The 24,795-nt window shown below is 50.7% G+C and overlaps 1 protein-coding gene across 13 annotated transcripts in view; it reads left to right on the top strand.

Moving 5' to 3' along the window:
* The window catches only part of IQSEC2 (IQ motif and Sec7 domain ArfGEF 2), an 88,010-nt gene that overhangs the window by 47,248 nt on the left and 15,967 nt on the right, over positions 1–24,795 (top strand). For 9 of the 13 annotated variants that reach the window (XM_054251515.2, XM_035289738.3, XM_035289737.3 and 6 more), the window contains 3 exons: positions 17,640–17,901; positions 18,819–19,220; positions 22,844–23,739. In XM_054251515.2, coding sequence (XP_054107490.1) covers positions 17,640–17,901; positions 18,819–19,220; positions 22,844–23,739 — 1,560 coding nt within the window. Of the gene's footprint in view, positions 1–6,190; positions 6,928–15,549; positions 15,646–16,748; positions 16,937–17,639; positions 17,902–18,818; positions 19,221–22,843; positions 23,740–24,795 lie in introns of those variants that run through there. The other 4 variants (XM_035289740.3, XM_078363983.1, XM_035289741.3 and 1 more) reach the window with 3 other exon arrangements.

The following is a 24,795-nucleotide window of genomic DNA, read 5'->3' as shown; positions in this document are numbered from 1 at the left end:
AGCTCAAGTCTAGAAGGGAGAAAGACACATAGACAATGCCAGCATAGTGTGGTTTGGGATGGGACAGAAGTAGGCTCAGAAGGCTGCCAGATGAGGGGCTCTTAACCCCATCTGGGAAGGCTTCCTACTAGAGGGGATGTTTGTACCGAGTCTTGAAAGAGTGCTAGCTTGTCTTCATTCCCTTCCTCCACCAGAAATGGTCTTGTTCACTCTTTGGCCCTTCCAAGCAGGATGACCTTATAGGGGAAGAATAGTTGAGTCAGTACCTTTATTGAAGTGTGAGTTCTGCCACTTACCAATTCGGTGACTCTGGGCAAGTCATTTACCCTCTGAGCCTCTGTTTCCTCATCTGTGTAATGTGGCTAATGCCCACTTACCTCTCAGGGCTGTCTTTAGGATTGGAGATAATGGGTGTAAGCCTCCTGGGTGACTGTCAGCTCTAGAAGAGGAGGGACTACCTGTGTCTTGTTTTCCTCCTAGCCAAGTGTGTAGCATTTAATTGGATTTGATCTCAAAGCTGTGTGTATCTGGAGATGGTTCTGAAGCAAAGTGTGGACCTGACTGTAGCAGGGCTTTGGGATGAGAAGGCTGGGAGGAGTACATGGTGCAGGGGTTGCATCATAGGAAGAGAGAACCAGGTGCTTGGTCTTGGCATAAAGGTGATGCAGGAGGGAAAACAAGAGTAGGTGCTCCTGGGAAAGGGATTCCAAGTAGGGGGTTCTGGCCCTGGTTCTCGGTCCTAGTCTGCTGATGCCACCTCCTAATCTCACAGTCCAGGACAGTGAGGCATGATGGGCCACTACTTGCCATGACGTTCATGGAAATCTCAGTCCCAACTCTGTCACTCACTAGCTGGCTGACCTTGACCAACTTACTTCACATTTCTGAGCCTAGTTCCTTATCTGTTAAACAGGACTCAATAGCACCAACATCATGGGGTTCATTTACTGAAGAGTAGCTGAGATCATTCAGATCAATGCATTCAGAATTCAAGTGGCTGGCACATAATGGGTACTCAGGAAAGAGTCATTATTAATTAGTGTTCGTTTCAGGAGATAATTTTGGAGTACTGCTATGACCAGGGTCTCTGCTGGGTGACAGTTCTTGCCTCTATGAGTTCCCAGTCACTTGAGGAGACTGAGAAGAGCTCTGACAGAGGAGAACACTGAAAGATATGGAAGCCCAGAGGAAGGAATCTGGCCCTGTCTGGGGCTGGTACAGGTCAACTCAGCCGAAGAGCTGAGTCTTAAAGGTTAAGTAAGAGTTAGCCAGGGACAGAAGGGTGAAGTGTGGAAGAGCATTCTAGGCAGAAGGAATACCATATAGCATATGCAAAAGAAATGGGATGTTATTGGATAGGGCCAGAATTCTTAACCTGGGGTGCATGGGTCTCAGATGGGCTTCAGGAAGCCCACGAGCCTCCTGAAATTGAATGCAAAATATTGCATGCATATACCTCTGTGCATTTTTTGGTGGAGGAGATGATCCATGGCTTTCATTAAGTGCACAAAGGGGTTTGCATTCCCCAAAAAAGGTTGAGAACCAATATTGTTGGTGACAAAGTGTCAATCGAATGGATTCTAAATAGGAGAGTAATTTGGTAAAATTTGTGTTTTAGAAATATCACATTAGCAGTCAGTATGAAAAATGGGTTGTATGCAGGGAGACCAGCTGGAAGGCCTAAACTGGGGTATTGGCAGAGAAGAAATGGATTCGAGGAGGGCTACTGTGTTGCACGACTCCAGTGAGCACCATTTGTTGAGAAGCATTTCAATTTCAAATTATAGAATCCAAATCCTTTGAGAGTTATTAATGAGATAGACTCAATAGAAGTGTCAGATGACATAAACTGTTGTGGATGTAGAAGGTGAGGGAAAGGGAAAAGGTGAGGATGAGTGAAAGTTAGCAGAGGGCCACAGGGACATGAGTCCATGCCAGTGTTACAGTGCAAGAGGAAAAGGGAACCTCTATTAATGCTCACCCAACATCCAGAGTCCTTGGTCTCAGACATATTTACTAACTTCCATCCTGCCTGGTTCTCAGAGATCCCGAATGACACTGGCAATACTTATTTCCATGTGGATTTTGCAGAGGAATTACTTTTGCTTCGTGAGTCAGGTCAAGTTTCCTGAAGAAAGTTGTGTTTGAGTCAGTCATTCAAGGTCCATGACGATTTTGAGAGGTAGAGATGGGGGAGGAGGTGCTGACAGTGTGCACAAAGGCCTGGAGGTGAGCAAGATGAAATCAGACATTGGAGAGTGCAGAGGTCAGGGTTACCTCAAGCAGCTGTCTGAAGAGTACAGGCTTTTTAGTTTATTTTATTTTTGGTAGGCAGCTGGAGAGCCACGAGCAGTTCTTGAGTAGGAAAAGAGGAAAAGTGACATGACCAAATTAGCATTTTAGAAGGGAGATAAGGGAGGAGGCCAAGGGAGAGAGAAGCCAAGGTCATGGGCATAGAGCAGAGGAGATGGATTTGAGAGGTGATCGTGAGGAATAGAGGACTGGCATCAGAGACTGAAGAGGTAACCGGGGAGAGGAGGAAGTGGAGATGACCAAGGCTGGACTTTGCGGTAAGTTGGAGCGTTCAGGGCTGGCACTAGATTCATTCATTCACTGAATGTTTATTGAATGCCAGGCACTGTGCTAGGCACTAGGGGTATAGCACTGAACAGAACGGATGCCTGTCCTGATGGATCTTACAGTGAGTGAGACAGATAAATAAATAGACAACTAAATGTCTAGAGTGTGTCTGATGTTAAGTGCTATGCAGAAAAATAAAGCTGGGGTGATGAGGTAGAGAATGTTGGGGTGCCTTTTGAGAGGGAGGGCCTCTCTGATGAGGCAGTATTTGAGCAGAGGCTTGAAGGAGGCAAGGGAGTGAGCCGTGTACCTGTCAGGGACGATGTTCCAGAGAGAAGGAACCTCAGGTGTAAAGGCCCCGAGGCAAGAGTGTGTTTGGTCTGTTTGAGGAACAGCATGGAGACCAGTGTGATGGGAAAAGGCTGAAGAAGGAGTAGAGGAGTAGAATATGAGGTAGAGGCGACATCACAGTCTATCTTTTAGAGCTATTTAGGAGGTAGAGTCCACAGGATTTGGTGACTGACTTGCTAAGGGGGCAGGAAGAATCTAGGGTGACTCCAAGGTATGTTTTGGGCTCAAGCGACTGGATAAATGGTGGTGCCTTGAGGACAGTGGTGAGATGCTGAGTCAGAGGTCCCTACCCAAAGGGCTGTCCTGGTAGAGCTGTCCAGCACGCATTGAGCTCCACAGGTCAAGAGAGGGATCCACACCTGAAGTTATGAAAGGGAATGAGATTACTGAAAAAGAGTGTGGAATGAAAGAGAAGAGGACCAGAGCAGAACGTGTAGGGAAGGAGCCCAGGAAGAAATGGGGACAGGGTCAGAAAAGTAGGAGGAAAAGCAGTGCGAGTGGGCTCATAGAAGCAGAGGAAGGAAAGGGCCATGCAGAGGAGGGCCTTGTTAAGAGTGTCAAATGTTGCAGCCTGCAGGGAGTAAGCCGAGGGTGGAAGACAGTCTATTGGCTTTAACCATCAGGAGGGCCAGGATGACCTTCCTCAGAACAGCTTCTGTGGCGTTGTGGGCGCATGAGGCAGATTGCAGTGGGTCGAAGAGCTCGTGGGAGGTATTGAAGTGAAGCAGAGATGGCCAGTGTAGATGGGTTTCTTAAGAAGAAGCTTAGCTGTGAAGAGGAGAGAGGGACAGAGGGGGATGTGGGGGCAGATAGAGGGTTTTTATTCCCAGATGGGAGAGACTTGAGCTTCTATAAATGTTGATAGGAAAGAGGCAACAGAGGGGGAGAGGTTGAAAACGCAAGAGGGAGAGGGGATGATTGTTGTGGAGGAGGTAATGGGGATGAGCTCCAGAGTCCAGGTGGAGAGACTGGCCTTAAATGCTAGAGGGGTCCTCTCTTTCTTACAGAGGAGCAAAGCAGTGGTAGTGGTGGGATACGAGGGTATTGAGGCGGGTTGGTGAAAGAAATACTTCAGGAAAGTTCAAAGCAACAAATGGAAAGCCCTGACCAAGGGCACGGATGCTGGAGCTGGGAGGAAGCAGAGAATACTTCTGGCTAGGACTTCCTGTAGGAAGCGTCACTAGAGCTGGGTCAGGAAATTCAGACGGGATTGCAATAAGCAAAGATCTGTGCAGAGGGAAGAGCATTCTAAGTGGAAGAAACAGAATCAGCACACAACATAGAGCTGTGAAAAGACCAGGCATGCTAATGGAATAATGAACAAGCTAGCTTGATGAAGGCTGGACAGGAGTCACTAGGGAACATGGATGCCACCATAATGGCCGCTGTAGTAAGCACCAGCCTTGCTTAGGACATACTTGAATTCCTTTAGTCCCACCGCACCCTGCAGAATAGGTATTTCCTCAGTTTACAGGTAAGGAAAGTGAGTCCTGGAATGGTGAAGAAATGGACCCAAGGTCACCCATCTGGCTCCACAGCCTGTGCTTTTGCCACCTAACAGGAAAGGCCTGGTGAGGCCAGATGATAGGAGAGCCTTGAATGCCAACTTGAGGACCCTGAACTTTATCCAGGAGGCAGTGGGTGTTTGAGCAGAAGAGATGCATGCTTGAAGGTGGGCTTTAGGAAGGCGAAGGCAGTTCAAGAGGGGAGGGAGAAGAAATCAGGAGATGACCGCGGTGTTAGGGGAAAGGAAGCAGTGGCCTAGCCTGGAAAAGAAGGGAGTGAGCGCTAGGACTGGAATGTCATTTGTTCCTCATGACAGCCTCGAGAGGTGTGGATCTTTCCTCTCTTTTTATAGACGAGGAATGGGAGACTCAGAAAGGGAGGGCTACTTGCCCAGGACTTGTGCCCTGCTTCATGTGATTTTGCTGATTCAGGAAGTCTGTGGAACAATGTGTCAGAGGGAGCTCTGAGTCTGAGAAAGGCGTGTGCGCGCGCGTGTGTGCGTGTCTGTCCGTCAGATGGACAGCAGTGCCTTCCCTTCCTTTCCCTTCCCTTCCCTGTCTGCATTCCTCCCCATCTCTTGCCATTCTTCCAGTTTCCTAGATTCCACAATTCCTGCATCTCCTGAGTCTGGGAATGGGGGTAACTTTCATTGTCTGTCCCCAGAAGCTCAGCCTTTCACTCGCAAGCCACCTGGTCCCCTCCTAGCCCCACTGTCTTTCCATCCAACATATGAAACTGTAGCCCAGCACCAGTGACTGCCACATGCAGCCTGGCCCCTGGTACTGTTCAGCAGCCCCCTAGGGATAGGTGGTTGTTCCTGCAGCGACTCTTCTCCCACTGCTTTGGCTGCTTCTGTGAATTAGAGTCACAGAAGGCCACTTTGAGAATTAGATTTGGCTCACGAGTAGTTAATAATCACCACCATGTTCCCATTGCTGTTGTTTGCCAGGCGCTTGAGGTATGTTCTAGTTCTTGCAACAGTCCTAGGAGGTTCACGTCATGAGCCCCATTTTTACAGATGAGGAAACTGAGGCTCCAGGAGTGGCAATAATGCGCTCTAGGGCAGGTAGCCTGGAACCACTTATAGAGCTGAGATTTGAACCCAGGTCTGTTTGCTTCCAAAGCTGTGGGCTTTCCCTACTCCACTGCTAAGTATCTCCCATTTTCCTGGGCCTGAGCCTTCAGGAACTACAAATCCTTGTCCTTCAAGAGCAGGGTGGGTTTCTAGAGGTAGTGCCAAGTTCACCCGAAGGACCTAGTGGGATGAGTCTGAGACTTGGAACTCCAAGAACCCTGGGTTCAGATCCTGACTCTACCACTTACCTAGCTGTGTGACCTGGAGCAAGTTCTCTAACCTCTCTGAGCTTTAATTCCCTCAACTCTCAAATGCTCCTCTGCAGAGCTGTTGTGGGGGCTAAGTGAGATGATGTGTGCAAACTGAGAGCAGGTTGCTGTTATACTAAAATGAGGGTCAGCCACCTGGCAGGGTTAGAAAAGGAGTTGATAAACGCTGAGGGTGACCTTAATACTGAGCCCAGGCTAGGTATGGGGGAGGGCTGTCCCAGGAGGGGACCAGCCACACTGAGTTGGATAATCCATCACACTGACCTCCCCACCCCGACCCCCATTCCAGTCCCACCTTCTGGTTCCGGCCCTGGCCCTTCGCGTATCTCCCCTGCTCTGCAAACTAATGCCTCTGCCTCTCTCTGTCACCCGCCGCCTGTGGCCTCTACCCTGCCCTTCCTGGCCCCAGGGAAGAGGAGGAGGAGGAGGAGGAGGAGGAGACTGAGGAAGAGGAAGAGGAAGACGCTCACCAGTTCTGCTGTCCGGCCTCCGAGTGCAGTAGTCCCTCCTCTCGGTAACTGAGAGGACAAGGGCCATTTTCTATGCAGAAGCAAAAGCCTTAACCAGCCCCTCCTTCACCCTGCCCACCCCCCGCAGATCCCCCATGGGACCCTGTCCCCTGCTTCAGGAACCAGATGGGCAAGCATTGTACCCCTTCCTCCCCCAACCTCCTTCTTGGAATTCCCATCCCCACTGCTGTCTCCTCTGGACTCCAGCCCCTGAATTAAAGAGAGCTGGAGCCCTAGGTCTGACTAAAATGTGGGAGAAGCAGAGCTTGGAGCTTGGAACCTAGACACTCCTGTACCCACACTCCCACTTCCCAGGCACCCTGGAGCCTGCCACTCCTGGAGAGGTCTCCAAATGACATCCCAAGGACCTACCTCTGTCCTCTGTGAGCACAAACAGAGATGCAGGGTGCCTAGGGCTCAGAGGACCAGACGGGGGCAGGACCCAGCCTGCCTAGTTCCCTGTCGTTTGTTCCCTTGCTGTGGCCATTGCTGCCATCTCCTCCACTGCTTGAAGGCCTCACCCCATGCCCTCCACCACTCCCATAGTGCTCTGTAAATATGATCAGGAGGAAAAGGCCTCTTAGAGTGCGTGTTGCTATGTACCAAGGAATTTCCATCAATAAAAGCTGATCTCTTCTCTCTGTCTGATGTATATTCCACCCAACCCCACTTCCCTCTTCCCATCCCCACCAGGGCCTTGCCTTCTTTCCTATCCAGAGCTGGGAACAGGGGCCAGGAAAGAGAGTAGGGTTTGATTTGTGGTTTTGTCAACACCCAAGAGGCACTCAATAAATGCGTGAATGACTCCTAACACGGGCAGGCTAACCTTGGATGTGTCGCATGACCTCTGTGACACATAGTTTCCCCATCTGTAAAAAGGAGAAGGGTTGGATTAGAGGGTCTCCAATGGCTCTTCCAGCTGTGACATTCTGTGAATCTGAGATGCTACAGTTTTAAGAAGCTATAATTATGTGAATTTAATATACAGTGATTCAGTGGCACCTTCCAGTGCAATTTTGTGATTTCTGTTTCTACACTGCTGTGATTTTTGGATTCTCTAATCCTGTGGTTTTAAGATTACATAATTCTACCATTTGAACAAATTCTAATGATGCAATTTTAATATTCTGCAATGTTAAGATTCCTTGAGTGTTTACTTTTAAGGTTCTGATTCTACAACTTTAGGGATCTGAATCTGAGAGGAAGCCATTTCCCCCCGTGCAACAACCTTAAATATTCCCTGCGCCTGGCCAGAGGCTGGTTCTAAGACTCCCTAGAGGCTGTCAGCTGGAGAGTGGAAGATGTCCTTTATGGGTCTGTAGGACTCACACCTTCCATAATGTGTCTGTGTTAGGAGCACAGCCGGGAAACCCCAAAGTGGGCTCATACCTCTGACTTTCCCTCTCTGAGCCTTTGGTATTAGACAGATCTGAGTTTACCTTCTGGTTCTGCCACTTACCTCTGTATAACCTTGAGCAAGTTTTTTCTTCTCCTTGAGCTTTATTTTCCTCCTGAGCACAGTGAGAATATATCTACCTCTCTGGGTTGTCATGAAGATTAGCAAGAAAGAACACAACGAGCCCAGCATAGGGGCTGGTGCACTGTGGGGCAAGTGTGCTGTGATTGGTGGCTCTTGTTTTGATTAAGGCCCAGGTGAGAGTTTTCTCCTGTCTTTTCTTTCCTCCCTCCTTTCAGCATCCCTATCACATTGAACCTCCAGGTTTTCTAGAATCTCACTTCCTTCCCTCATTATTTCTTCACTTGCTCAACTCATCTACTCATTCACTCATTCAAAGTCTATTTATTTCTCCCCTCCCTCCCTGCCTCCCTCCCTTATTTACTCTTCTTCATTCTACCCAACAAAGCATTGCTTGAGCCCTTACTGGGTACAAGGCCTGACGCTAAATACTGTGAGAGATCCACAGTAAGACAGAGGCCGGGTGTGGTGGCTCACACCTGTAATTCCAGCCCTTTGGGAGGCTGAGGCAGGCAGATGGCTTGAGGCCAGGAGTTTGAGACCAGCCTGGACAACAGAGGGAGACCCCATCTCTACAAAAAGATTTTTTTTAAGTAAGACAGTGGCTGTGTCCCCTGTGAGTTCTCCATCTCCCAGGGGAGGTGGGAGATGAGAAATCCTTTGGGAAAGTAGGAAGGATGCAAAGGGTTGAAATGATTGGACAGGAATGGCTTCAGTGACGAGCACATTTTGTTCCTGGCCTAAAGAGGAAGGAGATGTCAAGGTGGGTGGGGAGGTATGGTGTCCAGGAGGGCTTGTTGGAGGAAGAGGTGCAAGAACTGTGCCTTGAAGACTGGTAAGGTTTTGAATTGGTGGCAAGGGGTGAGAAGGCATCCCAGGAGGCAGGAACTGCATAGACAGAAACCTGGGGAGAGCTCCACGGTCATGCAGGGGAATGGTGGGTACATTACTCTGTTCACCTGGCTCTCCAGGGTGTGTGAATGTAGATGACCTGGGGCTGGGGAGGAGGAGACCATTCTACCCTTCTGCTAAAGGGAGAGAAAAGCAAGTATGGGGGTGGCGACAGGGGTTCAACTATATGGAGGGAGGGGGGCAAGTCAGGGTCAGATGGCCATCCTGAGCTGTGGGCAACTGAATTGGCTGAATTGGGCAGAGGGCTTGTGCTGTGGGAAGGGGGCAGTGTTTTGATCAGCTGTCAGAAAAATATGTGTGCACGCATGGCCTCCATGTGCCCGGGCATCCTCCTGCTTGTCTTTGCATGAAGCTCTGCAGGTCTCACAGTCATGAGAGACTGTGCACACTGCTGCGGAGCTGAGGGAATGTGATGATGTGAGACTGGGTGCGAGGAATTCTGAGTGTGAGGTTGATTGTGTGAAGTGGTGACTTCATGTACCTGGCAGGCTTGATGTGTGTGTCTGGTGGATGTAATCACAAGGCTTGGTGTGGGTGGCTTTTAAGCATGTGGAGCTATGGCCTTTAGGGTGACAGTTGTCAGTCAGGATGGTTACACACACGCAGAAACACGTGGCTTCTACCTGTGGTCTTAGAGGACCCAAGGTGGCTGCTGAGCAACTGAAGTGTGCTTAGCCCTAGCATGAGTGCCATAGGTCTGCAAAGGTGAATCATACTGAGCCGCTGCCCTTGGGAAACAGGAGGGGGTGTGGGGTGGGAGACAGAGACACTTTAAGAGAGAATCACGAGTTAGCCAGGGAGAAAGACTGACTGTGACATACAGGTATGCACAAGACACAGGGGAGGGAGTCACTGACCCTGTCTGTTCTGCGTGGGGCAGGAGTGAGTCAGCATTGACTTCTCAGAAGGACCAACCTGCTCAGGGTACTGCAAGATGAAGATGAGGTCACCAAGACCGGTCAAGTCCGGGGGTGAAGGGGAGACAGAGGACATTCTGGGCAGAAGAAACAAAGGAAGAATATGAGCACGGGCCTAGCGGTGTGGATCTACTTGCCATAGACTAGGAATTGCAAGTAGCCTGCTGTTGCCTATGACATTTAGGAGCTTACAGGGCAGGGTGGGAGGTGAGGGGTGGGAGAAAGGCCAGATTCAGAGGGGCTTCTGAAGCTAAGAATGGGCTGCTGGCCTAGAAGTGAGGGAGATTCTTGTCCTGTGCAACACTGGCCAAGTCACTTTGACTCTCTGGGCCTCCATTTGGGTCTGTGGGATTGGATGGTTCATAAAGCCTAGTCCGCCCAGTCCATCCCAGCTCTGTGCGTTTGCCTACCACCCTTGGCCAGCCACATCCATGAGTCATTGCTCTTGAAGTCAGGAGCTTCTTCCATCTAACCTCAGTCTTTCCTGCTTCCTCCTGGGTTGCTTCCTCATTCACCCACTCCACAAACATTTACCCAGCATTCGATCCCTTGCGTGCCACTGTGGGAAGGCACGTGGAGATGAAGAATGCAAGGACCGGACCTTGGAGGGACTGCTCAGTAGTGCCTGGGGCAGAGGGTGGGGTGGTGGTAAGAGCACAAGCTTTGTGTTCAGATACATTTTTTGTTTGAATCTTGGCTCCACCAGTGCCTAGCTTGGAGGCTTTGGGCAGGTGGCTTCATCTCTCTGTACCTTAGTTTCATCATCTGTGCTGTCCTCCTCAGAGAGAACAACCCAGACCTTGCAGAGTTGCTCTGCCTAGCAAAATGACAACTCGATAAATGACAACTATTATTTTTAGGGCCGCACAGCAGCAGAGCTGGGATTCAAACCCAGGTCTCTGCATTCCCAAAGCCTGTGTATACCCACTGCATACCCAGTCAGCTCAGCTTCTTTGAAGGCTTCCTTCTCCCCTGTCAGTTCCTGTGCCAAGTCAGGCTGGGTTTGGGCTTAGAATTCCTGTGACACTGAGATTGGGCAGCAGAACTAGTTTGCAGAAGAAATATTGGAGGGAGAGGTGGCTGCAGTTCCCCACCTCCTCCCTCCCCTGCCACTGGGTCCAGTCTCCTGGCCCAGTCTTCTCCTTCCAGAACCCAAAGCTCCCGGCTGGCCCCATCCAGGTACAATGACCTCCTCGTCTTGTTTTTTTGTCTCTACTTCCGGTCCGTCCCACCCCCTCCCCCCACTCCCCCCCTCCGCCACCTAAGTTGTCATGGGGATAGTCCTCATCATCCCTAGCTTCCTCTTGCCCTCATCTTATGATATCCATGGCAACAGCCCCCATTCGTTTCCATGGCAACTGCATCCTGATCCCATCCCCTGCTGGCTGCCTGGCTCCGGGCAGTGCCAATAAAGGGAAGGAGGAGAGAAGACCTCCCATTAGGAGCAGCATTCAGGGAGGGTTAGTGCCCCTGCCATGGGCAAGCCGGCCCCAGATCCCTGTGGAACATCCTACACTGCTTCTCCCCATATTAGTGCGTTGGCACACAAGGTTCCCTCACTCTTGATCTCTACCAACTCCTCCTAGGCAAGACCCAGTCCACAAGCTTCCTCCCCCAGGAAGCCTTCCAGGCAGCAGAGGAGCTAGCACAAGCTTTGGGGTTTAAATCCCTGTCCTGCCACTTGCTAGCTCTGAGACCTTTGGCAGTCACTTCCCCTCTTGGAGTCTTCTTTTTCATCTGCAAAATAGGAATCCTAATTCTTCCCTCACGTTTGTCATGCAGATTAAATAATGTGTGGAAAATGCCTGACACAGGGAAGGTGTGCAGTAAGTGCAAGTTATTTTTATTCTGCTCAACCACCCCCAAACAGAAGGGATCTCTCTCCTGCACTCCCCCAGCACTTCCTCTGTTCCCCAGCCCTTATAACTTTCTGCTTTGTACTGTGGTTATTTGTGTAACATAGCTTATTTCCCCCTCTACAGAGGATGCTCTCCAATTTCCCCCACAGAATAGCCCAGCAGACAGTGCACATGGGCACGAGTGTGTGTGTCTGTGTGTGTGGTTGTGTCTGTATATGTGCATGTCTGCATGTGTTTGTGTCTATTTTCATGTGTCTGTGGATGTGTTTTTGTTTCTAGGCTTGTCTGCCTTTGGATGTGTCTGTGTTATTGTACCTCTCTGTGCATGTGTGTGAGTGTGTGTGTGTGCACACGCAGATGTTTTGCTCCTCGCTGGGAAGAGCCCAGAGACAGGGGGTTCCCAGACCCTTTCTGAAGTCCAGGAATCTAAAGAGGGAATTGATTTTGCTTGAGCCCTGCACAGATGAGAAACTGACATGCCTGGGCTGACACAGCTGGTCAGTGGCCGTCAGGACCTGAGCCTCAGCCTGCCCAGCATCTTACTCTACAGGCTGTGTGTGTGTGTGTGTGTGTGTGTGTGTGTGTGTGAGAGAGAGAGAGAGAGAGAAAGAAGAGAGATTTTCCATGTGATCAGCATGTCCCTGAGTATTGTTTTGGGGGCTCTGACTTGAGGGATTCCGCATCCCCAGTACTGTTTCTTCAGCAGTATATATGATGTCAGAAGCAACGCCCTCAAGCACTCTCTTTTTTTTGTCAGGCTCCTTTGTGGGAGGCTGTGCTGACAGCCCGACCTCCCTGCCACTATTCCCTTTGCAACCAAAATGGGGTGAGCTCTCAAGGGAGGAATTGACAAAGAGTGCAGAGCCAGGGGCAGCACAGAGCTGGGAGTGAGGAGAGGCAGCAAGAGGTCATAAAAAGCCTGGGCCCTGGGTTGGAAGCCTAGCTTTTTTACTTAATAGCTATGTGACCTTGAGCAAGTTTATATCACCTCTCTGAGCCTCAGTGTCTTCATCTATAAAATGAAGCTAATGGTACCTGCCTCAACACGTTTCAAGGATTCAATGAACTAAGTAGTGCCTTTGCCCTAGGAATTAGAGGCCCTACAGCAGCCCAAGAGGAGGGGGCATAAGGCGCCCTGTGTGGAGGAGGCAGGCAGGCCTGGAAAGGCACACCTGAGCTGAGTGGTGAAGGCTGAGCAAGAGATAGCCAGGTTTGGGAAATGGGACAGAGAATATATGAGGTGGAGGTCAAGTCAGGAGAGCCATCCATGGCCATGGTGAGGAAGTTGAAAGGTTATCCTGTGGCTGCTGATTCCTGGAACACCCGTTAGATCATGTCTCTCCTCTGCTCACCTCAATCAAAGCAAAAGCCACCGTCTTTACTGTAGGCTCATGCACTTTCTAATTTGGCCCCATGACCTCTCTGATCTTTTATCCTATCTTCTCTCATTCACTGTGTTCTGGCACACTGGCCTCTTCACTGTTCCTCGAACATGCCAGACACAGGTCTACCTCTGGGCCTTTGCACTGGCTGTACCCTCTCTCTGGACCGCTACTGCCTTTGCCACGCAGCTTACCCTCACTTCCATCAGCACTCTGTTTATATGCCATTGCTCCAGAAAGGCCTCCCCTGACTACCATATCTCAAACAGCACCTTTTCACAATCTGCTTTATTTTCCTTCCTAGCACTTCACCCCTACCTGAAATGGCAGGATATATTTCCTTGTTTCTTTGTTTATAGTCTGTTTCCCTCACTACTACGTCACCTCCCTGAGAACATTCTTGTGCATTTTGCTCACTAGCGTATTTCCAGTGCCCAGCACTGTGCCTGGCATGCAGAAGATGCTCAGTTGTTGTTTGTTGAGTGAGTTACGCGGTGCTGTGGAAGCGTTTTAGTGACAGAATGAAATAGGTTAGTACAGTATTTTGTTGTTGTTGTTTGAGATGGTGTCTTGCTCTGTTGTCCCAGGCTGGAGTGCAATGGTATAATCTCCGCTCATTGCAACCTCCGCCTTCCAGGTTCAAGCAATTCTCCTATCTCAGCCTCCCAAGTAGCTGGGATTACAGGTACATGCCACCATGCCCAGCTAATTTTTTTTTTTAATTTTAGTAGAGATGGGGTTTTACCATATTGCCTAAGCTGGTCTCAAACTCCTGAGCTCAGGCAATCTATCTGCCTCAGCCTCCCAAAGTGCTGGGATTACAGCATTAGCCACTGCTCCCAGCCTTGTTTGTTTTTGTTTTCTTTTTCTTGAGACAGCATCTCACTCTGTTACCCAGGATGTAGTGCAGTGGCACTACTGAGCCTGGACTCAAGTGATTTTCCTGCCTCAGCCTCCCTACTAGCTAGAACCACAGGCACGTGCCACCATGCCTGGCTAATTTTTTATTTCTGTAGAGACGGGGTCTCCCTGTGTTGCCCAGGCTGGTCTGGAACTTCTGGGCTCAAGCTATCCTCCTGTCTTGGCCCCCTGAAGTGCTGAGCTTATGGGTCTGAGCCACCATGCCTCGCAGTATTTTTTTTTTCTTTTTTTAAGATAGAGTCTCGCTCTGTCACCCAGGCTGGAGTGTAGTGGCACAATCTTGGCTCACTGAAACTTCCACCCCCCTGGGTGCAAGTGATTCTCGTGCTTCAGCCTCACGAGTAGCTGGAACTGCAGGTGCCCACCACCATACCTGGCTAATTTTTTGTATTAGTAGAGACGAGGTTCTGCCATGTTGCCCAGGCTGGTCTTCAACTCCTGGTCTTAAGTGATCCTTCCATGTCAGCCTCTGGAGTAGCTGGGATTATAAGTGTGAGCCACTGTGCCTATCTAGATTTGTGCTTTTTTATTTATTTATTTATTTATTTTTAGACGGAGTTTCGCTCTTGTTACCCAGGCTGGAGTGCAATGGCGCCATCTCGGCTCACCGCAACCTCCGCCTCCTGGGTTCAAGCAATTCTCCTGCCTCAGCCTCCTGAGTAGCTGGGATTACAGGCACGTGCCACTGTGCCCAGCTAATTTTTTGTATTTTTAGTAGAGACAGGGTTTCACCATGTTGACCAGGATGGTCTCTATCTCTTGACCTCGTGATCCATCCGCCTCGGCTTCCCAAAGTGCTGGGATTACAGACATGAGCCACCGCGCTCGACCTTGTGCTTTTTTATTTTTTTGACACAGAGTCTCTCACTCTATCTATCTCCCAGGCTGGAGTGCAGTGGTGGGATGTCAGCTCACTGCAACCTCTGCCTTCTGGGTTCAAGTGATTCTCCTGCCTCAGCCTCCTGAGTAGCTGGGATTACAGGCACGTACCACCATGCTCAGCTAATTTTTGTATTATTTTTGTCTCGAAATCCTGACCTCAGGTGATCCACCTGCCTTGGCCTCCCAAAGTGCTGGGATTACAGGCATGAGCCACAGTGCCCTGCCTAGATTTTTTTTTTTTTTTTTTTTAAGACAGAGTCTTGCTCTGTCACCCAGGCTGGAGTGCAATGGTATGATCTTGGCTGACTGCAACATCTGCCTCCTGGATTCAAGTGATTTTTCCTGCCTCAGCCTCCAAAGTAGCTGGTATTACAGGCACCCGCCACCATGCCCAGCTAAGTTTTGTACACCTAGTAGAGATGGGGTTTCGCCATGTTGCCCAGGTTGGTCTTGAACTCCTGGCCTCATGTGATCTGCTCACCTTGGCCATGCGAAGTGCTGGGATAACAGGAGTGAGCCATCGCTCCTGGCCCAGATTTGTACTTTTGAAAGCTCTCACTGGCCACAGGGTGGAGAATGGGTTGGAAGAGGAGATTGGAGGCTGTGGTAAAAGTTCAAGAGAGAATATTTCTTAGAGCAGCCTCCTGAACACATTTACTGACTCCCTCCGGACGGCAGCTTTTATTGAGCACCTACTCTGTTCCAGGCTGTGTGCTCTGTGTTAGCTGGGAGATTATCAAATTCTCTTCCTGAGCTGGGATTCTGGGAGTCATGAACACAAATAGCTGTCACGCTTTGCCAAAGCTAACCTGTGCCATAAAAAGCAGGACAGACATGTGCTGTGTGTGGGAGCTCTGAACAGGATCAGCAATAATTTCTGGCTGGAGGCGGGATTCAGGAGGGCTTCTTAGTGGTGGCATATGACCTGAATCTTGACGGAACTAGGATGTGGGGGAATTTCTCAGATTGCAGATGGCGGAGACGATGGGGATTGCATTTCAAGTGGTAGGTACTGTATGAGCAGTTTTGGAGGTAGAAAGCAGAGAGCATTTGGGAAAAGCAGGATTTGGACCAGGCTGGAATGATGGGTGGATGGAGTAGGGGGCTGGCAGCCAACCCTGCAGTATGGCTTAATGTTTAAGAGTGTGGGCTCTGGAGTCAGACTGCCTGGATTTGAATCCTGGCTCTATCATTAGTAGCTGTGTGACCATAGGTATGTTACTTAACCTCTCTGGACCTCAGTTTCTTTAAGTGTAAAATGAAGATAAATTACAGTATCTACCTCATACGGTTGTCTTGAAGAGTAAACAAGTTATTCAGTGTGAAGTGGTAAGAATGGTGCCTAAATGTGCTAAATGATTTGTAAATATTAGCTGTTGTGTCTTGGAGAAGCTTCAAATGCCAGAATAAGGGACTTGGGCTATTTCTTCCGAGCAGTGGAAGTTATAGATGATGGTTCATGCGTACAGGAGGCAGTTGATCAAAACTGGACTTGAGCCATGTGCTGGGAGGGGAGGTTTGAGAGATTGATGGGTGAGATTCTGCAGTCCCAGCAGGGAGGAGAGAAACATCTTAGATGCCGGAGGTGGGCTGCGCTGGGGCTGAACCCTGGAGGGGGGTAATGTCAGGGGCCACTGCCCCAGGCCCAGGAGGAGAGAGAATTTGGGGTGGAGGGTGAGCAGTGGGTGAAAGCTCCCCACAGTGCTGCAGCCCGGGACCCAGCCTCGTGGGCGCAGCCTCCATGTCACATCCAGCCCCCAGTGCGGAGCACTCTGCTGCAAGGCTGCTAGGCCTGTTGCAGCTCAAGCTCCTGCACTGATAGGACCCCCCATACCCACCCCAGCCCATCTCTGCCCTTTGCCCTTGCCTCTGCTGAATAGGGGCTGGGGAGTACCCTTTCACCCGTTTACCAGCCAAGAGACTCCAACCTTATGCCCCCCAAAATGAGACCATTCTCTGGGTCCCAGCCACACCCATTCCCCCCACAGCCTCCTTCATGCCTCACCCGTGTGTTCCTTCCCACCCAAGTCCTTCCCTGTCCTCCCCACCTCAGTGGCTCTTCACTATGCAGGCTCGGCTCAAGGGCTCTGTCGCCACCTGGGTTCCCTGGCAGCCTGGTTGCCATGGCACCATGGGAGCAGTTCTGGTGGAACAACAGCTCTGGGAAACCAGGGCGGGCAATACCCAGGGCCCAGCTCCTGCCACTCGTGGAGACCCCCCTGCCCCCTCCCCCAAGCTGAGCGGAGGAGGCCATGAGGAGAAAAAGGAAGCTGCCCCGCAGGGCGGCTCTTTACCTGTGAGGATGCTGGATGGGAGGTGCCTCCCACTGTCGCTTCTGGCCCTGCCTTAGCAGCCAGGGAACCCTGGGAACTGGCTTGGCCTGGTCCTGAGTTCAGGCACCAGGGGGCAGGGGCCAGGCTGCAGCGGGCAGGGCTGGGCGGGGGAGGGGAGATCCTGGGTTGGCCGGGTGCAGGGGTGGGCCTCACACTGCTGGGACAGGGCTGAGAGGGGTTGGCACTTCGAAGGAGGTAGTCTGGGGTAGTGTTGGTAATCAGACTGGGAGGGAAATCCCAGCGCTAAGCTGGGGACAAGGCCAGGAGGGGACAGAGCTGTGAGGGGAAGAGGTTTGCGGGGAGGGGTGGAGCTGTGAGGGGACAGAAAAAAGGGCATGAGGAGACCAGACGGGGAGTTGAGAGCTCTAGGGGAGAAGGCTGTGAGGGATGAGGAGGACTGGGGATCAGACAGAGCCTTGAGGGAAAGGAGTCTGAGAGGATCTCGCTGTGAAGGCAAGGGGGCTGGAGGGGAAGGGACTTGGGCAGGAGTGGGGAGAGTCCGAGAGCTAGGACTCACCCTGGCTTGTAAGTGTTGGGTCCCTATATCTGTGAGGAAGCTGTGGTGGATGGGATGGGGGCGGGGATCTGGCTCACCCACTCTCAGTCTGGCCTGGCAGGCCCCTCTTCTGTCCCCACATCCTGGCTCATCTTATCTCATCCCCACAGTGTGGAGGGTGATGCCCCAGGCAGTGACCTGAGCACAGCAGTTGATAGTCCTGGGAGCCAACCCCCCTACCGGCTGAGCCAGCTACCCCCCTCCAGCAGCCACATGGGGGGCCCCCCTGCTGGAGTGGGCCTTCCCTGGGCTCAGCGAGCACGCCTGCAGCCAGCCAGTGTCGCCCTGAGGAAGCAGGAGGAGGAGGAGATAAAGCGCTCCAAGGCCCTATCGGACAGCTATGAACTCTCCACAGACCTGCAGGACAAGAAGGTACAGCAGAGGCTCCCTGGTTGGGATTGGGAGTCAGGATACAAGAGAGCGCCAGGGGAGGGGTTGGGACACGGCACTTGGGGGTGATATCAGGGAGGGATCATGAGGCTGGAATTGGAGAAGACTGGTCCCAGACCTGGGGACACATTCATTCACCACCTATCCACCGAGGCTTATATTCACTCAACAAACATTTACTGAGCTCCCTGCCTCGGTCTTGGAGATGTAAAGGTGAATGAGTCCTGGAGCCGGTCCCCAAAAAACTCAGTCTAACGGGAAGCACACTCATTAGCCAACCTTTTCAGGAGAGTGCCATACAATAGATTGTGCAGCTAAAAAAGGTGGAGGGAAAACAAAATACTACATATAGAAAAAAACTGGAAGGACATATACAAAAACATGTACCTTACACCAAAGGACATGTTCTAGTTATGCTTAGGTGTTTGGAATGTAGGTAATTCAACCAACCTACCTTCCTTCCTTCCTTTCTTCCTTCCTTCCTTCCTTCTCTCCTTCCCTCCCTCCCTTTCCTCCTCCCTCCTCCTCTTCCTTCCTTCCCTGCTTTTATCTCTCCCTCTCCCCTTCTCTTTTCTCATTTTCTCTCTTCCTCCTTCATTTCCTTCTTCTTGCTCTCCGTTTATTTCTACCTTGTTTCCTTTTTTTTTTTGGCTTCTCTGTTTCCTGTTTTCGAATAATCAATACGTTCTTCGTGTAAATAAGAAAACAAAACATAATCCCATTTGACCAGTGTTATTTGAAATTCCAGTGAGGGGACAACACTGAGCGCCCAGCCTGGCACTTCCGGTGGCTGTAAGCAGTCAGCCCGGACTCCAGTGGGGGCAGTGTGGTTTGAGGGCCTAGGGAGATGAGGCCGCCATGACTTTCTGACCTTGTTCCCCTCGACCCTTCTCTGCCAGGTGGAAATGCTGGAGAGGAAGTATGGGGGCTCCTTCCTGAGCCGCAGGGCTGCCAGGACCATCCAGACAGCCTTCCGCCAGTACCGCATGAACAAGAACTTTGAGCGGCTACGCAGCTCCGCCTCCGAAAGCCGCATGTCCCGCCGCATCATCCTTTCCAACATGCGGATGCAGTTTTCCTTTGAGGAGTATGAGAAGGCACAGAACCCCGCGTACTTCGAGGGCAAGCCTGCCTCGCTGGACGAGGGTGCCATGGCTGGTGCCCGGAGCCACCGGCTTGAACGGGGGCTCCCGTATGGAGGCTCCTGTGGTGGGGGCATTGACGGTGGTGGAAGCTCCGTCACCACATCTGGAGAGTTTTCTAATGACATCACAGAGCTTGAGGACTCCTTCTCCAAACAGGTCAGGATCTCTGAAAAGGGCCTTTCTTTCCCATCCCCATGTCCTGGCTACTCCTACTTTTTACCTGGATTGCAAACTGAAAGAAGTTGTGTGATAGGCATTTAATAACAGCAAATAGCTACCGTCTGACTTAGGACTGTGAGAGTAATAAGAAAGAACTGGCAAGATAGAAAATTACATTTTTTTTTGAGACAGAGTTTTGTTTTTGTCACTCAGGCTGGAGTGCAATGGCACAATCATGGCTCACTGCAACCTCTGCCTCCTGGGGTCAAGCGGTTCTCCTGTCTCAGCCTCCCAAGCAGCTGAGATTACAGTCATGTCCCACCATGCCCGGCTAATTTTGTGTTTTTAGTAGAGATAGGGGTTTCTCCATATTGGCCAGGCTGGTCTCGAACTCCTGACCTCAGGTGACCCACCCACCTCGGCCTCCCAAAGTGGATGGGATTACAGGTGTGAACCACCGCACCCAGCCAGAAATTACATTGTTAAAACAAGCAAGTTAAAAATATGGGTGTTACGTGCTGTTCCGTTCTTGTGGAAAAAAAATATATATGGGTATATAGAAAAAATAAGAAAAAAAGTTCTCACTATTTGAAACTTGATCAGTAGATCAGATAAAGCTTAACCCACAGGTAATGAGCTCCTACGGTGTGCCAGTGCTGTGTATGCCTCACACGAGATCTGTGAGACAGGGATTATTTGTTATTTGGTGTTTTTTTTTTGAGACAGAGTATCACTCTTGTTGCCTAGACTGAAGTGCAATGGTGTGATCTTGGCTCACTGCAACCTCCGTCTCCCGGGTTCAAGCGATTTTCCTGCCTCAGCCTCCCGAGTAGCTGGGATTACAGGCATGCGCCACCACACCCGGCTAATTTTGTATTTTTAGTAGAAACGGGGTTTCTCCATGTTGGTCAGGCTGTTCTCGAACTCCTGACCTTGTGATCCACCCGCCTTGGCCTCCTAAAGTGCTGAGATTGCAGGAGTGAGCCACCACGCCCGGCCAAGACAGGGATTATTATTTCCTTTTAATAGAAGAGAAGACTGAGGCTAAGGATCTGGACCTGGTCCTGATCCTGGTGCTCAAGGATCCCAATGCAGTAGGAAATGGCAGACATGTGTGTGCATTACTGTCTCCTGAAGTAGAGTGTGCTCTGAGCCACGAGAAAGGCTATAGTATAATGTATAATACCTCGGTTATCCAGAGGAGGGAGAGGAAACTTTCTTCTGGGAGAACCACAGAAAACCTATTTGAGAAAACAGCACTGGAGCTGGGTCTTACCAGAAAGAAAACATTTAGCAAGTTGAAAATACCTGGGAGGGTATTGCTTACAAAGGCGTTGCAACAGCAAAAGCGTGGAGGAGTGGGATTGTAATGCAGTAAGGGTAGTGGGCTTGGGGTGTGTCAGCATTCTTGCCCAGGTGTGAATCCCAGTTCTGCCATTTCCCAACTGTGTGGCCTTGACAAACTATTTAACCACACTGAAACATGATCAATAAAATGGAGAGAAAATAAAATGGAGAGAAAATACTTTTAGAGCTGTTTGGAAGACTCAGTGCAACTATACAGGTAATATATATGAAAGCACCTAGTATATAGTAGCCGCTAAGTACATATTAGTTTTCTTCATAAAACCAAGAAGGTACTTGGTAGAGATTAGTGAATGAATGGATGAAGCTTTATAAGAGAAAAAGTCACTCTGCTCTAACCTCTATGATCTGGCCTTGCCATCAGCCTGGGCATGCCTCCTTGGAGCTGGTGAAGAGGTGGAGGGAAGAAAAGGAATAATGAAAGGAATATCTATATCATTCGTCCATTCATTCATACAACAGAGATTTAATTTAACATCTCTTCTGTGTCAAGCAATGCATTGAGCTGACCTAAAAAGAGAGAAACCAGGCCTGGATTCATCCCTCGAGGGAGGAATGGGGAATAGGAGATCAGTCTGGGAACCAGATCTGGTGCTAGCTCTGAGTGCTACTGAAGTCTGATGGGGAAGTGTATCTGTTATCTGTTGCTGTGTAACAGATTACCCCCGTATTTGGTAGATTAAAACTGACCTGAGCCTAAACAATAAACATTTATTATCATACAGTTTCTGGGGGACAGGAAGCTGGGAACAGCATGGCTGAGTGGTTCTGGTTCAGGGCCTTTCACAAGGCTGTCGTCAAGCTGTAGGGAGAGCCCACAATATCTGAAGACTAGACTGGGGCTGGCAGTCTGCTTTCAAGCTCACTTACTTGGCCGTTGGCAGGAGGTCTGTGCCTCACCATGTGGGCCTCTCCATAGGACTGTTCATGATGCAGCTTTCCCCACACAGGGGATCAGACTGAAAGAGTACAAGTGACAAGCGACCGAGAGTACTAAGGATGGAAGCTGCAGTCTTTTTTTTAAAAAAAAATTTTAATTAAAAACATTTTTTGCAGTTTTTTTTTTTTTTTGTCTGCACATGGTACTTCGCACCTGTAATCTCAGCACTTCAGGAGACCAAGGTGGGCAGATCACCTGAGGTCAGGAGTTTGAGACCAGGGTGGCCATCATAGTGAAACACCGCCTCTACTAAAATACAAAAATTAGCCAAACATATTGGCACACACCTGTAATCCCTGCTACTGGGGAAGCTGAGGCAGAAGAATTGCTTGAACCCGGGAGGAGAAGGTTGCAGTGAGCTGAGATCCTGCCACTGCACTCCAGCCTGGGCGAGAGCAAGACTGTCTAAAATGAACAAACAAAAATTTTAGAGACAGGGTCTTGCTCTGTTCCCCGGGCTGGAATGCAGTGGCATGATCATAGCTCACTGCAGCCTCGAACTCCTGGGCTCAAGCAATCCTCCTGCCTCATTCTCCTAAGTAGCTGGGACTAGAGGTGTGTGTCTCCACCACCACACCCAGCTGTTTTTATGTTTTGTAGGGATAGAGTCTCGCCATGTTGCCCAGGCTGCTCTTAAACTCCTGGGCTCAAGGGATCCTCCCATCTCGGCCTCCCGAAGCGCTGGGATTATAGGCATGAGCCACCATGCCAAGCCTCTGCAGGCTTTTAAAACCTAATTTCAGAAGTGACATACATTCACTTCTGCCATATGCTGTTTGTCACACAGACCAACTCTGGTACAATGTGGTACCCTAGGGTGTGAATACCAGGAGGCAGGGATCATAAGCAGTCAGTTTAGAGTCTGGATACCACAGGGACAGAGCACTACAAGTTGTGGTCCAGATGCTCAAGGTCAAACATTATGGATTTCCTAAGAGAATTCCCACAGAGGAAGTTGGGATTTGGGTTTACCCTGGGGGAAGGCACAGGCAAGAATATGGCTTGAATCAAGAAGGAGGTAACATTTGGCTTGGGTCTAAATGGACACAAAGGAGGTATTGGAGGTTGAGCTGAGTGGGGAACTTGTGGGCATTAGTCCCAGCTCCTGTGAGCTCACAATGGATCCCTGAAAGTCATTTTACAGACCACAGAAAACCTGTCAGGGCTGGGGGAGGGGAATCCACCCTCCTGGCTGACCCACCAGGAAGACTCCCACTTTTCCCTTCCTTCCCTCCCTCTTTCCCACCTTCCACCATTCTTCCCTTTATCTGTCCTTTCTCTCTCTTTCCCTTCTCCCCTCCCTCCCCCTGCACAGGTAAAGTCTCTGGCTGAATCCATCGATGAAGCCCTGAACTGCCACCCGTCGGGACCCATGTCTGAGGAGCCAGGGTCAGCCCAGCTGGAGAAGCGGGAGTCAAAGGAACAGCAAGAGGATAGCTCAGCCACATCTTTCAGTGACCTTCCCCTCTACCTGGATGACACAGTTACCCAACAATCCCCTGAGCGACTGCCCAGCACAGAACCCCCACCCCAGGGCCGGCCCGAGTTCTGGGCGCCAGCCCCTCTCCCACCAGTTCCTCCACCAGTGCCATCAGGAACCCGGGAAGATGGTAGCCGAGAGGAAGGCACTCGCAGGGGCCCCGGGTGCTTGGAGTGCCGGGATTTCCGGCTGCGGGCCGCCCACCTTCCCCTGCTTACCATTGAGCCTCCTAGTGACAGCTCCGTGGACCTGAGTGACCGCTCAGATCGCGGCTCTGTCCACCGCCAGCTGGTGTATGAGGCTGATGGCTGCAGCCCCCATGGGACCCTGAAGCACAAGGGGCCACCAGGCAGGGCCCCAATCCCACACCGCCACTACCCAGCCCCTGAGGGCCCAGCCCCAGCCCCACCAGGGCCCCTGCCCCCCGCCCCCAACAGTGGCACTGGGCCCAGTGGTGTGGCTGGGGGTCGGAGGTTGGGGAAGTGCGAGGCAGCAGGCGAGAACTCTGATGGTGGTGATAATGAGAGCCTCGAGAGCTCCAGCAATTCCAATGAGACCATCAACTGCAGCTCCGGCTCCTCTTCTCGGGACAGCCTGAGGGAGCCTCCGGCCACCGGCCTGTGCAAGCAGACTTACCAGCGGGAGACGAGGCACAGCTGGGACTCACCAGCCTTCAACAATGACGTGGTCCAGAGGCGGCACTACCGAATTGGCCTCAACCTCTTCAACAAGTACGTGCTCCCTGTTCTAGCCTGCCATGCCATGGGCGCTTGGGTCCCTGGGACAGAACTCCATGCAGTGATCCTAGTTCTGCCATCCTCTCATTTTGTGGGATGGTATTTCTCCCCAGACGTTCAGGGAAGAGGATTGGCAACAGGATGGCAGAGTAGAGAGCCCCTTAACACATTTGGGCTTGGGTCCTGGTACTGCCTCTGGCTGGCTGTGCCATCTTGGATGAGATGACCCCACTAAATGGAATCTGAATCTTGTCCTCCCCACCTTCCCTTTTTAGAGGGGAGGTGATATGGTGTAGAAAGAGCCCTAGTCTGGGAAACAGGAGACCTGGCTCCCCAGTCTGCCTCTGGCCAGACTCACTGCACAGCCCTGGGCAAGGTGTGTTACTCCCCTGCCCTTCTGTTTTTCCATCTACCGACTAGCAGAGTGTGTGTGTGAGAGATGTTGGGGGCAGGGTGGTGTGCTGGACCCTTTAGTGACTGTGACTAAGCTCTTTCTAGGTGACTGGTCTTTTGCCAGGTGCTTAGGAGTGAGGTGGGAGTGTGACATTTGATTAGAAAATAATTGGAAAACATTAGATGTAATTAGAAAACATTAGATGTAATATAAGCCATTACTTGAATGCCTTATATCTTTATAGCTTATTAAACACTGCCACCTATATTTAGTTCTTACAATAGCTCAGCGAGGCAAGCAGTAGTGTCCCTGTTTTGTAGATAAGGAACCAAGGCTTGGAGAAGTAAAAGGAATTGTCCAAAGTCATACAACTGGGAAGTGATGGATCTGAGACGCCTGTGGCACCAATCTCTTCCAAATTTTAGCCTCGTGGGGTCCTAAGGTTCTGGGCTTCTGAATATGGGATAGCTTTGACCCAGATTTTGGCCCAGCTCTCTGGAAATCTACAGGGCACCTTGTCTATAGAAACACTCAGAGAAAGTTGGTGATATCTACCTGGATGGGATGTGGGATGTGGAACAAAGTAACCTCTTCACTTCCTCCCTACTCTGAGGGTCTGTGACTCAGAGGGAAGGCACTCAGTCCTGCTCCTCGGT

Source organism: Callithrix jacchus, chromosome X, assembly GCF_049354715.1.
Source record: "Callithrix jacchus isolate 240 chromosome X, calJac240_pri, whole genome shotgun sequence".
NCBI lineage: Eukaryota > Metazoa > Chordata > Mammalia > Primates > Cebidae > Callithrix > Callithrix jacchus.
The sequence above is the reverse complement of the archived record's forward strand: the minus strand, read 5'-3'. Positions and strand labels throughout refer to the sequence as shown.